Source organism: Girardinichthys multiradiatus, chromosome 20 (genome assembly GCF_021462225.1).
Source record: "Girardinichthys multiradiatus isolate DD_20200921_A chromosome 20, DD_fGirMul_XY1, whole genome shotgun sequence".
NCBI lineage: Eukaryota > Metazoa > Chordata > Actinopteri > Cyprinodontiformes > Goodeidae > Girardinichthys > Girardinichthys multiradiatus.
In genome coordinates, this window is record NC_061812.1 from 42,029,302 (window position 1) to 42,044,224 (window position 14,923).

The 14,923-nt window shown below is 41.9% G+C and overlaps 2 protein-coding genes across 2 annotated transcripts in view; one reads left to right on the forward strand and one right to left on the reverse strand.

Annotated features, from left to right (window-relative positions):
- LOC124857283 (caM kinase-like vesicle-associated protein) overlaps positions 1-14,923 on the forward strand; it is a 109,750-nt gene that overhangs the window by 67,662 nt on the left and 27,165 nt on the right. The window lies entirely within an intron of this gene.
- Positions 6,896-11,062, reverse strand: LOC124856550. Its single transcript, XM_047347086.1, has one exon. The coding sequence runs from the start codon at positions 7,706-7,708 to the stop codon at positions 6,896-6,898; it is 813 nt and encodes a 270-aa protein (XP_047203042.1). The 5' UTR covers positions 7,709-11,062.

Genomic DNA, 14,923 nt, shown 5'->3' on the forward strand with positions numbered 1-14,923 from the left:
CCTTTTTTTTTCCATGAATGCTACAACTTTTGGAACCCCATGTTGCTTTATTCTGACATTCCCCTCTCATGGCGCAGGGTCCAACCCATGCGACAATCCAGCAAAACGTTTGTACAAAAATGTTCTAGTAACCAAGATCACATAACCTAGAACCAAAGAGATGAATTCTGACATAACTATGTGTCACTATGAATTTAATGAAAGCAACATAAAGAAAATCCAGATGTTTTTAACTGCAATTCAGTTCCATTAACAACAAAACACAAACTTTAATTATTCAGTTCATCAATGTCTCACTTAGAAATTAGTCACATATCATCCTGATTTGTCTTGTATAAAGATGAGTATTAGATTAATGGACATCTAATGTAATTCAGATGCATAAACCCTACAAATTCGAATCTAATAAATAATTCCCACCAAGTATGAAGTCATGACTCTGATTCTTTATCAAAAATATATTCCTTACTTTTGGCATATCTTGAACTGTCAGTTAGCTTAATGGCACCAGGGAAAACTTTCAATCTAATAAATTACCAATGATTCTGCAAACTAGTTTAAACTATTTCATTAACCTTTTAATAGTAAAACACATAATCTAAAAGTCATCCTATATCCAAAAAAATTAAGGCAACAATCACTACAAGCATTTTGATTCTATTGTCTCTTAAACAGTGTTAAAACTCAGGAAGGGAGGTGCTGAGTTACCATGGAAGCAAAGGCATGAACCAACCTGGTAGGTGGGCGGAGTCAGGAAGAACCAACCTCTAATGGGCACTATGGGCGGACCCACAGTTTCTTCATTCCAACCCATCTTAGTGAACCTTAAACTGCAAAACTGTTAACATACACCTACCTCAGAAACAAGCTGCTTCTTAACTCTCCTGAAAATTCAAAGTTTAATCAATCTAGGATTTAGAAACATTATTCTAAACATGGATTATTGTTTCATGCAACATATAAACATACATTCATTCCATCAAAACAAAGAAAAAACATCAAAGACAAACAAATGGCCAAATTTGAAGCTTCAAGAATTAAAATAAATGTTTAACAATCTCTTTTCAGAATATGTTTTCTCAACCATATCTTTTACTGCTATAATTGATCAATTTTGTTATGACAATCTTCAGGATCCTTTTTTAAAAATCAGAGCACATAGTCCAAAAAGATCTCAAAGTATTTAGAAGCGCAGCAACAGTTTTCTCTTAAATAAATCCATATTTACTGATGCTGAAACCTTTTGCTAATTCTTTGTACTGTAACTCTGTAATAATAATAACTACTATCCTGAGAGTTATTGTTATAATTCTCTTTTTGTTTGGCTCAATCTGATCGCAGCTGCATTGCAGAATTTCAGGTTAAATGCAAAGAAGTATTTTAATTTAATTCAATTCAAATTCAAAGATACTTTATTGATCCCCGAGGGGAAATTAGAAAAGTCGGCATTGACATTTTTATGGTATACCCAAACTAAACAAAATTGCAGTGTTTGACTTAATCAGAAATTAAGATAAGAAGCTTGTCTCCAAACATCCAACAAACAAGAACATCATTTTCTTTAATTTGGCCTATTTAAATTTTGAGTTGGGGAGAAACATTAGAAAAATTACTAGAACCCCTCTTTAATAATCCAAATGCTGATAAGTGTTCCAATATTTTATCTCTTAGTAATCTGAAATCACCTTGAGTACCTTTCTACTCCTATGTACAGGTCCTTCTCAAAATATTAGCATATTGTGATAAAGTTCATTATTTTCCATAATGTCATGATGAAAATTTAACATTCATATATTTTAGATTCATTGCACACTAACTGAAATATTTCAGGTCTTTTATTGTCTTAATACGGATGATTTTGGCATACAGCTCATGAAAACCCAAAATTCCTATCTCACAAAATTAGCATATTTCACCCGACCAATAAAAGAAAAGTGTTTTTAATACAAAAAACGTCAACCTTCAAATAATCATGTACAGTTATGCACTCAATACTTGGTCGGGAATCCTTTTGCAGAAATGACTGCTTCAATGCGGCGTGGCATGGAGGCAATCAGCCTGTGGCACTGCTGAGGTCTTATGGAGGCCCAGGATGCTTCGATAGCGGCCTTTAGCTCATCCAGAGTGTTGGGTCTTGAGTCTCTCAAAGTTCTCTTCACAATATCCCACAGATTCTCTATGGGGTTCAGGTCAGGAGAGTTGGCAGGCCAATTGAGCACAGTGATACCATGGTCAGTAAACCATTTACCAGTGGTTTTGGCACTGTGAGCAGGTGCCAGGTCGTGCTGAAAAATGAAATCTTCATCTCCATAAAGCTTTTCAGCAGATGGAAGCATGAAGTGCTCCAAAATCTCCTGATAGCTAGCTGCATTGACCCTGCCCTTGATAAAACACAATGGACCAACACCAGCAGCTGACACGGCACCACAGACCATCACTGACTGTGGGTACTTGACACTGGACTTCTGGCATTTTGGCATTTCCTTCTCCCCAGTCTTCCTCCAGACTCTGGCACCTTGATTTCCGAATGACATGCAGAATTTGCTTTCATCCGAAAAAAGTACTTTGGACCACTGAGCAACAGTCCAGTGCTGCTTCTCTGTAGCCCAGGTCAGGCGCTTCTGCCGCTGTTTCTGGGGAATGCGGCACCTGTAGCCCATTTCCTGCACACGCCTGTGCACGGTGGCTCTGGATGTTTCTACTCCAGACTCAGTTCACTGCTTCCGCTGGTCCCCCAAGGTCTGGAATCGGCCCTTCTCCACAATCTTCCTCAGGGTCCGGTCACCTCTTCTCGTTGTGCAGCGTTTTCTGCCACACTTTTTCCTTCCCACAGACTTCCCACTGAGGTGCCTTGATACAGCACTCTGGGAACAGCCTATTCGTTCAGAAATTTCTTTCTGTGTCTTACCCTCTTGCTTGAGGGTGTCAATAGTGGCCTTCTGGACAGCAGTCAGGTCGGCAGTCTTACCCATGATTGGGGTTTTGAGTAATGAACCAGGCTGGGAGTTTTAAAGACCTCAGGAATCTTTTGCAGGTGTTTAGAGTTAACTCGTTGATTCAGATGATTAGGTTCATAGCTCGTTTAGAGACCCTTTTAATGATATGCTAATTTTGTGAGATAGGAATTTTGGGTTTTCATGAGCTGTATGCCAAAATCATCCGTATTAAGACAATAAAAGACCTGAAATATTTTAGTTAGTGTGCAATGAATCTAAAATATATGAATGTTAAATTTTCATCATGAAATTATGGAAAATAATTAACTTTATCACAATATGCTAATATTTTGAGAAGGACCTGTATTCTTTTAATCTTTAAACCCTAAGAAATCAAACAAGGAGACTGGAGTTTGAGCCGACCATCCTCTTACTGTTAAGAGGGCCTTTATTTCTTTTCTTTTCCTAAAATGAAGGATTTTACTTGTCTTGATTCCATTATAAAAATCCTAACCTTGGTACCAAAACAAAACTCTTCAACCCCAATCTGTTTTCCCCAGAGTAGAAATTTTGAGTATTATTGCATTTCAAAGCCACCAAATGACTGGAACTCATCATTGGCTGAGATCTATTTTAATAGGTAATTGGTCTACCTTTAATTAAATATTATAATTTTATGGACCCAAAATCTATGGCTTACAGGCTTCAGGAGTCCAGGAACCACAAGTTGAGTACTACTGCATTGAACAAGGGTGTTAACTTTCTGCAGAGATTGAAGGATTGGCTAAATATATTATTTCTGCTTGGACAATAATCAGATTTAAAATTATTAGTTCACAGCTCCTAATTTACGGCAGATCATATTTGCTTCTAACACAGTTCATAAGAAGCTTCAGACAAACATTATGCTAAAAAGCCAAAAACAAAACAAACAAAAACCCAGATCTGTTTTAAAATAAAGAAAAAGCATGCTTAAAAATCTTGGTACTGTGGTGGAAAATAACTCCACGGTTCTGAAGGCCTTTTCATGCAGAGTCTTTTAGGAAACATGAGATTAGTTTAATTTTTGTGTGGTACAACTGTCCAATCAGATTCTTTCTAAATAACCCCATTTTTCATTCTCATTTTAAAGGTTTGTTTTACCAAGGGAAATGTGTTTAACAAAACCAATTACTCTCAAAGTTTTTAGCTGGTTATATCTTAGAAAACAACAAGTGTTTTAAGACTCCTATGCAACACAGAACTGATCAGGTTTCCTTTCCTTCCCCAAAGGGAGAAAAAGGAAACTGCAGAACCTAGCCTGTCATAGTTTTTGTCAGGACCTGATATAAGCTACAGTGTAAATCAACACGCTGCATGAATCAGAAGAGGGAAGAAAACCCTAATATAACCTCTTCCCAGCAGCTGCTGTGAAAAACAATGGATTTGTACCTTCCATAAGCGTCAGTTAGTACTTGCAGACAAAAACTGCACCAAACTGTAAGTACTGTGTCAAAGACTGTATGAAGACCATCTGCAGTAGAACTAAGCCTGTTTTAATGAGGTCTCTACCCATTAGATTTATGGAATACAAACTCTGACAACAGAAAATAATACCTGAAGGAGAAACCCATCAGGTTTTACACATGTGCTGGGTTTTAAAAAATGTCCTTCATGAGATCTGTCCTGAGAATAACATAGAAGCACATGGTTACTGCTGAGTTTTGGAGATGTTGTAACTTCCTCTGCTTTTAATAACTATTAATAACTAGAATAATTGACCCTGAATATTCCACGATGAAAGAGAACTTGTTTCTCTAAAATAATTAACTGGAAAGTATCAAATGAGCTAAGTTATCACCCTTTTAAAGATACGTTTCTAACCCTAAAATAATATTTTAACCCGCTATATCTGTCAACGTCAAGCAAGCATCCCATGAGCAGCGGTTAATAAGCGTTCTGCGTTGCAGAAAATAGGAAAAGATTTATGCAAATGTGTGTGTGTTTGTACGTTACCCCCATCAGTTTCTAAATCGCTCCAGAGTCAGACTGTCATGGCACACAGTCTTCTATCAGTCCAAAAAACAACCCAGGCCCTTCCCCGGTCTGTTGGTGAGACATTCCTTCAGCAACGTTTTAACTTTTGTTTTTAAAACTTATTTACACTTAAACTTCCACACTGTAAAAAACCAATGTTATCTTCCAAATTAAAGCACATTTAACACAATCATCCCCACTTTTTCCTTTCATTACATTATAAATCAGAGTATGAAGAAGGAGACACCCCTGATGCCTCAAGGTTCCGGAACCATTTTTTTTTACCCGTTCAGCGGCACGTCTGCTGTCTGGCTTTTCTCCTTTATGAAGTGTAGAAAATTGCTAAAAACCACCCACAAAACCCTGTGTTCTGCTTCATCCCATTGTTACCAATGAGAACCTCCCTGCAATTCCTTTGCAGGGTAACCGGGCCCTCAGCTGATGTCCTCCCTCTTGCAACTCTGGAACCTAATTAATTAGTTAGGAGATAATGGTTAATGTGTAATAAAAATAATAATAATAATTTACATTATATCATACAGAGCAACTTCTCACCCAGATATATTTGAAGACAAATAGTTCGGATCCAATTAGCTAGAAGCCACAGGCGGGCACCCGGACTCCCCTCCCGTAATATGGAAGTGGACTGAGAACAACTCTCAGGCTGGCCAGGCGTCCGTGTCCCATCCAGCGGTCTCCTCTGGCACGTTAGATCCTGTTCGTGACGCTAAAATTGTTGTGGAATTTTCTTATCAAAGTGGGTAGAAGTTGACTCATAACAAGAGAAAATCCGGACTTTTTCTTTATAAGTTTTATTCAAAGGCATTCAGCGTTTGAAGGACTCTGTCACTGAGGTTAGTCAGTGAAACAGAGCTCCGAACGCCATTTAGACACAGTATTTATACCAGAACAAGACAGTGTTATCTCAACTTCAAAGAGTCTGTGTTTTATGACCCCAGACCCTTCTCGGGTTCAGAGGTGACAAGGTTACCTAGGAACAACCATCTACTCTCCCCAAGGCATCACCCTAACAAATGGCCTTTAACCATTAAACTTCTAATAATGGCTTTTACAGCTTCCTCCACTAACACAGATGTTCACAGGAATAAGATAAAAAAGGTCATACACTGTGGAATGCTTACTGCAAGAATTTCCATCACAGGAACTTAACTTGCGTTTTCATGTCAGATTAGACGAATTTGACCATGTTCTATTTGCAACATCTTCTAACATGAAATGTTTTGGTTGTGGTCAGGAAGGTCACATTGTAAAAATGTGTCCTAACAGGGTCGGGTCGGCCCCGCCGAGTTCAGTGAAGCAGCAGTCCGCTGCTGCTAAGCAGGTGGGGGACCCTCCTAGTGAGGCTGCTGCGGGGAAGCCCGCTGCCGTTTCGGAGGAGCCCGCGGTGGTGGCTGAAGAGCTCGCTGCAGAGGAGCCGGCGGAAGGTATTGTTGAGGCGTCTGTAGTGGACAGTGAGACAATTTTGAGTTTCAGTTTATGTGTGGGAAAAGATGGGAGCACGGTGTTGTGTGGTGATGGGGTGAATGGCGGTGAGGGTGAAAGTGAAGTGGGGGATAGAGACAGTGTGCAGGGAGAGCAGGAGAGGGTGAGGGGTGATGAGGAGTATTTAGTGTGTGGAGATAATGGAGGGAAAGGAGAGGAGGAGGGAGATGGTCGGAATGATAGAAAGAACAGTGTAGAGATGGTGTTGGGAGCTGGGGTGGAGGGAGAGACAGGTGAAGCACAGGAGGTGATGGAGCTGGAGGCTTCTGCCCCGATGAAGAGGCGAAGCAAAAGAAAGAATGTGGTAGCTGCTATGCAAGCCGGCAAGCAGGTCAGCAAGCTGGCTGCAGAGAGGAAGGAGGTGTCGGACAGCAGCGACACTGAGAGCTGGTTCTCTGACACCAGTGAAATATCTGTGTCTCAAACTAGTACCAAAGAACCTAGATGAGGAGACGGAACCAGAAACTGAGATCTGAGCGGCAACTGTCATCTAAAGTCACAGAATCAAGCAGGGAGTGGACGGAGTTACCGAGGTCTAGCAAACGGGAAATAAATGAACATCCCTGGGGAATGATGTGCATGGCGAAAATGAGGTGGCCTAAGAGAGACAGAAGTTGCCGCTTGGAAACGACAACAGAGGAGACGTGAGACTGGGACACTTCCCGAATGCGAGACAGCTTATCCTCGGGCAGAGAGGCTACCATCTCTTCCGAATCCAGCAGAATGCCGAGGAACTCGAGCCTTTTTGCCGGGCCCAGCGTCTTCTCGGCAGACAGAGGAATGGCAACCTGCTGAAATAACTTAGGGAGAGAGGGGCCGGGGGAGGATGAGGGGGAGTCAATGACAAGGAAGTCATCTAAGAGGTGCAGAACGGAGGGGATCCTAACTATATTAAGGAGGATCCAGCAGAGAGCCTCGGATAACTTGTTAAATAAAGAGGGACTGCTCCTGCAACCGAATGTGAGCCTGACAGCAAAATAAAAACGACAATCCCATTTAACGCCTAACAGGTGCCACTGAGAGAGATGAACCGGCATGATTTTAAATGCGTCTGTGGCGTTGGCTTTAGCGAGCCAAGCACCACGCACCGCAGCCTTAATAATCGCGATGGCATGATCAACTGTAGCATAACAGAGGGAAAAAAGGGGTTTTGAGATGATAGAATTAATGCTGGAATGAGGGGCTGAGAGATCAATAATGAGTCGTTTCTTCCCTGAGTAACCAGGGGGGGGGGACTTAAACGGGCCCATCATGTAGCCTTTTGAAGTTTCTTTAAGAAGAAGTTGAGTCACGATTTCGGGTTCTAGCTGAGTTGATTGAAGGTTATGGCAGACGAGAATAGGAGTAAAAGAGGGGAAAACGCCTATGAAAAAACCTTGAGAGAGTCCAGATATAAGGAAATCAGTGAATGAGCGATCTGGGTGGGATTGTAGGAGGAGGGCCAACTCAGAAACATTAACAGTAGTCGAGAGGTAACATGAAATCAATTTTTGAATCCCCAATAGGTCCTGGGAAGTGATGAGCAGCGAGGACCGATGAATTTGGGATGAGCGTCCCTGCAGAAACTGCAAATGTGAAGAAAATTACAAGGGGAGAATGAGCAGATACCTTCATTAAAATTGTTACATAATGGATGATTATTAATGACCTCGATTTTCCTTCCTCGGCGATCCAGAAGCTGGGGGCCGGATGAGAGGAGCGGTGGAGGGCGAAAGGGGGCATTGGAGGAGAAGGGGAGAGAAGGGCAGAGGGAGCTCTGATGACCGAGCATGCCACAGGAAAACAGGCGGAGGCTTGAGTGAGCATAATGAGAATTTCTGTGTCCAAGACGGACCAATCTAGGCAAATACCAGACCGTGCGAGAGTGGAGGCAGCTTTGGAGGCAAAGGTTTTATGGTACTGGTAAAAGAGGGTGCGACCGTAAGAGAGATGAAGGTCTGTGATCAGGGAAAGATGAGCGTCGAACTTGACTCGGCGGTTAGGGTAAACAGAACAAATAGTGTCTCTGAAAATACTGAAGACAGCTACAAACTCACCGAAGGAAAGATCCTTGGACAGGCGAGGGTCAGCAGATTTAAATATAGCCGTGAAACCTGCTGAAGAGGCAATTTTATGGTCAACTTCAGGGGAAGGCATGATTAGGGAAACTAAGTTAATATATTGCCCTTGCAGGATCTTGGAGCGCAGCCGGGGTGACACGTTGGCGTGCTTGGGAACATAAGATCTACCTGAATATATAAAGAAAAAACGTGAAAACTGTCGCCCAGACAGCTAAAACAAAGGGAGCAATAAATAGAAAAGGAAAAATACATCTCACCTAGAGATGAGCCTGGCCGGGCTTCAGCTAGAGTAAAACCTGAAGGGAGGGGCTGAGGAACAGCCAGAGTACCCGGAAGACCAGCAGGGGCAGACAGCGCTGACGTGGCAGACATGGCAGCAGTGGAGGAGAAGCTTTGAAGATACTGAGTGAGTGAGGAGATTGAACCCTGAAGAGCGTTGATGGAATCGAAGAAGGCTGGAGGTATCAGTTGGGAAGAAGGAGACGGAACGGCTTGAGGCGAGAGGATGGTGGAAGGGCCCGCTACTGGGGAGGGCGGACCAGGAGTGGCAGCGGGAACCGAGAAGGACGCTTAGCTGGAGGATGAGCGGACTTCCTGAGACGCTTTCTAGAAGAGGCAGGAAGTGGTGAGGGTGGAGGTGGAGGCGAAGGAGAGCCATGACATGGAAGGAGTGCGGCAAGCTGAGCCAGCTGAGAGGTATCCAAGTCGGAACCTGGGCAGATACCGGCTTCTTGGAGCTGCGAGGTAGGAGAAGGAGGAGGATGGCAAGAGGCCAAACGGAGACTCCTGCGGGTTGGAGTAGAATAGTGAGGGCAAGGACCCGCATCAGGGAGATGAGCGGGACCAGAAAGAGCATCAGACTCGTAGTCGGACATCATAACAGCTGATGAGCTCAGCTGACAAGCGAAGATGAACACGGCAGAAGGTCCTTTAAAAGCAAGGCGTCAGAAGGTGATTGGATGGAGAATCAGACGGACAGGATGCTGATTGGAAGGCCGGGAGACGCACGGAAGAGTCATTAGAAGGTGGAGGCAGTGAAGGTGAGTCTTTCATTCAGAATTTTCGTCAAAACTCCATTTTAATCTGAAAAGACTCACAAAGAGAGGGATGGCAATTGATGATGAGAAATTACATGGTTATTTCTTTGGCGCTCGGACCTGGGAGGAAGACATGAATGCTGAGAATGACATGAATACAATCAGAAATGATAAACCTTTTTTGGAACGGTCTACATTGGGTACCACAGTCTGTCTTGTTCTTATCAAGAGAGGAGAGGGGCCAGGGCCTTGTCCACCTGGCCAGCAGAACAGCTACTTTTCGTTTACAGTTCCTTCAGAAGTTCCTGACAGGATCCGCTGTGTGGAAGGACAAAGACAGCTGCATTCTTAGACGAGCTAATTTTTTGGGGCTGGATGCTGCTCTGTTTTTAACTGATGTTAGTCTTTTAAAGTTAAAAGGGTTGCCTCAGTTTTATTGGTGTGTGTGTTTTTAAATCGTGTGCTTTTTTTAAACTGCACAGGTCGCAAACACATAATTCTCTGCATTGGCTTTTAGAAGAACCATTAGTGTGTGGAGCAAGAATGGATGTCCATGACAGCACCGTACCGGGCCTTGCTCAGGCGTTGTCCAGGTGCGGGACGGTGACCCTGCGGTGACTGGTACAGGTGGCTGGAACAGACCTTTCTAACGTCCAGGAAGTTGGCTCGCTGATTGGGATCCGGTCTGCCAGACTGGTGCGGCGCTTCCTGGAGCAGACGAAAGAACAGATGATAGCTGGGGAAAGGCGGCTCCTGCAGCTACACGTTACAGAAAAGTGCCTGCCTGACCCGAATGTCCCGTTCCTGAACATGTTCCTGGATCCAGATTTTGAGGAAGACAGTGGTCCTCTCCTGCAAAGTATGGACTCAGGGATGGATTTATGTAAAACAGGTCCAAAATTACTGTACAAATACTATACAAAAATTCTGAATAGGAGAACGCTCCATAAAAGGGCAGTCAGTGTGTGGAGTGACAAACTCAGAGGACAAAAACCTCAGTGGAGGACTCTATACAAGCCTCCAATAAAAAAACGGACTGGTGATCTTCAGTGGAGGATACTTCATGGCGCTATCGCATCAAACTCGTTTTTATCGGTTATCAGTCCTGGGGTCTTAAATGAGTGTCCTTTTTGCAAGTTGTCCGGGAGTGTGTTTCATGTTTTTATGGGTTGTGTACGGTTGACTAGTTTTGTATTTTTTTTAACGATAATTTTTAGCCTCTTTGGAGTGGTTTTTACCAATTCCATTTTTATCAACGGTGTGCATTACAGTAGAGCCACTAGTTTAAAATCCCGGACTTTAAATGTTTTAATTGCAGAAGCAAAAATGGCTATTTATTTGACTCGGAGGGATAAAAATGCAGGATGGATCTCAAATTGATGCCGTGGCTCTGTGGAAATATAACATCAAGGCCAGGTTGAGATTGGAGTTTTGTTTCCACAGAGCCACAGGGGATTTGAAGGGTTTTTAAAAATGTGGGGTTTTCAAAGTGTTTTATGCACCATTTCTGATCGGCAAGAACTAAAATATAACAAACTGTTAATGTAAATACTTATTGTTTTTTAGTCCTAATTATGTAAAAGTTTATTGTTAAATTGTTGAGCAATAAATGTTTTGCTAAAAATAAAAAAAAATCTTCTTCTTCTTCTTCTTCTTCTTCTTATTATTATTATTATTATGATAGTCCTTTGTCTCCCTGGATTCTCTTGTTTAGTTTCTCATTTAGTATCTCTGTGTTTTATTATGTTAGGTTCCTGTTCTCTCTTCTACAGTAGTTTAGTTCCTCGGTTTAGTTACTATAGTTCCAGCCTCCCTGTTAGGTCAGCTTTAGTTGTTGTTTACATCTTGGTTTACTTTTATTCTAGTCCTCGTTTCCTCTGCTTTATCCTCGTTTTGTTCTATCACTGTTGGTTTAGGTTTGTTTACTTTTGTAGTCGGGGTTTCCTTATGGTTTCTATTTTGCTAAGTCCTTAGATCTTAGGTTGTTGTATTCCCTCCAGTTTCTCAGTCTCGTTTAGATCATGTTTATTCTTGATTCTATGCTTTATTTATCTTGGTCTATAGTTTTGTTTAGGTCTGCTCATTGTCTTGTTAATTAGTCCCTTTCCTCATGTTTTAGTATTCGTATTAGGTTCACTTGCTCCTTCTGCCTCCCTACTTCCATGTCACACCTGTTCCGTTTCTTTGATTACCTGCCCTTTGTTACCCTCTCAGTTCTCTCTGTATATTAGTTGGTCTGTGTTCTTAGTTCCTCGCTTGTTCCTTCCGTTCACCACTCCGTTCACAACCTCTGATTAAGTTCAGTTTTTGCTACGTTCCTGCAGTGAATACTCAAGTGAGTTTTGGATTAGTCTCATACTCATACTTGCAGTGATTTTGCTATGTTTTTGCAAAGCTTGGAAACCTTGAATAAAGACTTTTACAACATGCTTCTGCCAAGCTCTTGTCTGCGCTTTGGTCAACCTAAACCTCAGAACGCGACAGAACTGTCCAATGCATTATTAAAAACTGGAAGGATGGTGCGGACCCATCGTCTTTGCGGAAGAAATGTGGCTGGAAAACAATCCTGAATGATTGTGATCGGTGATCACTTAACGTTTGGTGAAAAGAAATCGAAGAAAAACAACAGTAGAGCTCCGGGCTATGTTTAATAGTGAAAGTAAGAGTATTTCCTAACACACAATGCGAAGGGAACTCAAGGGATTGGGACTGAACAGCTGTGTAGCCTTAAGAAGACCACTCATCAGTGAGGCTGGAAAAAAGAAACAGGAAAAAAATGCTTCAATTTGCTGTGGAGCATAAAGATTGGATTCTGGAGCAATGGAAGAGGGTCATATAATCTGATGAGTCCAGATTTACCCAGTTCCAGAGTGATGGGCTCATCAGGGTAAGAAGAGAGGCACCTACTGTACCAACCTGTGGGGGCAGTGTTATGATCTGGCATTGCTGCAGTTGGTCAGGTCAGGGTTCAGCAACAGTATATGTTCAAAGAATGAGATCAGCTGACTACCTGAATATACTGAATGACCGGGTTATTCCATCAATGGATTTTTTCTTCCCTGAAAGCACGGGCATATTCCAAGATGACAATGCCAGTATTCATCAGGTTTGAATTGTTAAAGAGTGGTTCAGGGAGCATGAGACATCATTCTCACACATGGATTGGCCACCACAGAGTCCAGACCTTAACTCCATTGAGAATCTTTGGGATGTGCTGGAGAAGGGTTTCAGAGTCAGACTCTACCATCATCAATGCAAGATCTTGGTGAACAAATAAATGCAACACTGGGTGGAAATAAATCTTGTGACATTGCAGAAGCTTATCGAAACAATGCCACAGCAAATGCCGTAATCAAAGCTAAAGGCGGTCCAATGAAATATTAGTGTGTGACCTTATTGTTTTGGTGGCTACTTTTTTTTTGGCCAGTCAGTATATTATGGTTCACCTCTGAATAACTCAAAAAAGCCAAAATAAAGGCTTTAGAGTGACCTAGTCAAAGTCTCAAATTAGAAACAATGCAGATGGTCTGTCATGACCTTAACAGACTGACATGCTTGAAAGCCCTCTAGTGGGACTCAATCAAAACAATTCTGCAAAGAAGAGTGGGCTTAAAGTCCTCCACGGCGATGTAAAACACTCATTGCCAGTTATTGCTATTGCTGATGTCAGCTGTTGCCTGCAAGGATGTCAAAACCAGTTTTAAGGTTTAGGGGGCCGTTATTTTTCACATAGGGCCGAGTTGGTTTGATTAGATTTTTTTCTTAAAATAAATGAAATCATCATTCATATTTATTACCTCTGTTGCAATAAAAACAATTGGTTCCTTGAACTGCTCTCTTGTAATAGCAAAGTCAATGAGAGCCATCCTTCTTCGAACATCCACTGCAGAGATTTATGTGACTGTTGCCAACCTCGTCTGTGCTGACCTTATTTTTTTTCAGCTGAAGGCAAAGTGCTATCATGGAGCTCATGGGAAATATCAGGAAATCAGATGACATTAAAGCAAATTAATGTCAAAGATGTTTGTTTCCTAATAGCTGCTGAGGCTCTTCAAGTGGAGCAAAGGTCACATCTAATCTCAGGAAGGCAGATTAAGAAGAGTGGTTGACATGATAATCTTGAAGGTTGCTATGAGGTCAATTAAAAAAGAATTGCTAGCTTTTTTGAACAAACATTTATTTATAGAGCATGCTTAAAGGACTTAAAACAATAAAACCTTGCTCAATTTTTAAGCTGAGTGTTTTGGCAACTTATGTAAATACTTACTGCTCATCTAAACCATTGTAATACTGTAAGGGCCATAATATTAGATCCATGGTTAGATTGTTGCAGTAAATAGAACCACTGAGTTATGTCTGAATGTGAACAAAAGAATTCAGGGGTACATTAAAATTAAATCAGTTTAAAGTAGTGTTGGGACAGGGGAAGGAGATCATGTATTTGGTAAAGAAAAAGCAACAATCTGTAAGTCATAGTAAACACTCACTTAACACATCCAATCAACTTGCAACATCCTAATAATTAATTCAGAGTATTAGTATTGTCTAGCTAGAAAAGTATATTCAAACATCACACTGTTGCCTGTCTTGTGTTTCAATACCTTGGGCAAATAATGCTGCAGCGTTGCCTCCCTTTGCATCCGATGCTGCAGAATATGCAATTTTATCACCAGTGAGCCAAACTGACACTATTTTTTATCGTGTCCTGTCCGGCAGAGTAGCACTTAAAATTGTTGTCTGAGTGCCAAGCAGAAGCCCAACAGATTTACTTTCACAAGTGTAGCATTACAGCTAACGCTATAGTGCTCCGTTTGATATATATACAAAAGGAAAGAAAAGGAACAAAGAAAGAGAGAGAGGTCGGACAGAATGGAAAATGGGAGAGAAGGAGAAAAGAATAGAGGAGAGAAAGAAGGATGAAGAGAACACAAGATACTAGAAGACTGCTTCTACACCTGCAGAAACATATATAACACCAGCAATGTTACCGAAAAGTGCACGGTACCAATGAATGCAAGATGTATGTGGTAGTAACTGTGGCTCATTATAAAACATCTGTGTATCTGTTAACACCTGAATCCAAATACATGTGGGTGTAAGTGTGAGCGCACTTGTGAATATAAGGTTTCTCCATACAAATATGCAATAGTGAGTGTGAGGGGCCACAGACCTGTCCGAGACAGACACAGAGGAGATTTGAGTCACAGACAGCCAAAGGCCCCTCGAGCACAGGAACCCCAGGAGGACAACCGCTGGGAGTACCGCAGCCCCCCCTTTGCAGAGCAGAGGAGAGCCCTAGGGGAACCACCCAGTAGCCACAGTGCAGAATCCCCAGTTAGCTGCAGCGACAGCAGTCTACACCAGAGCAAAT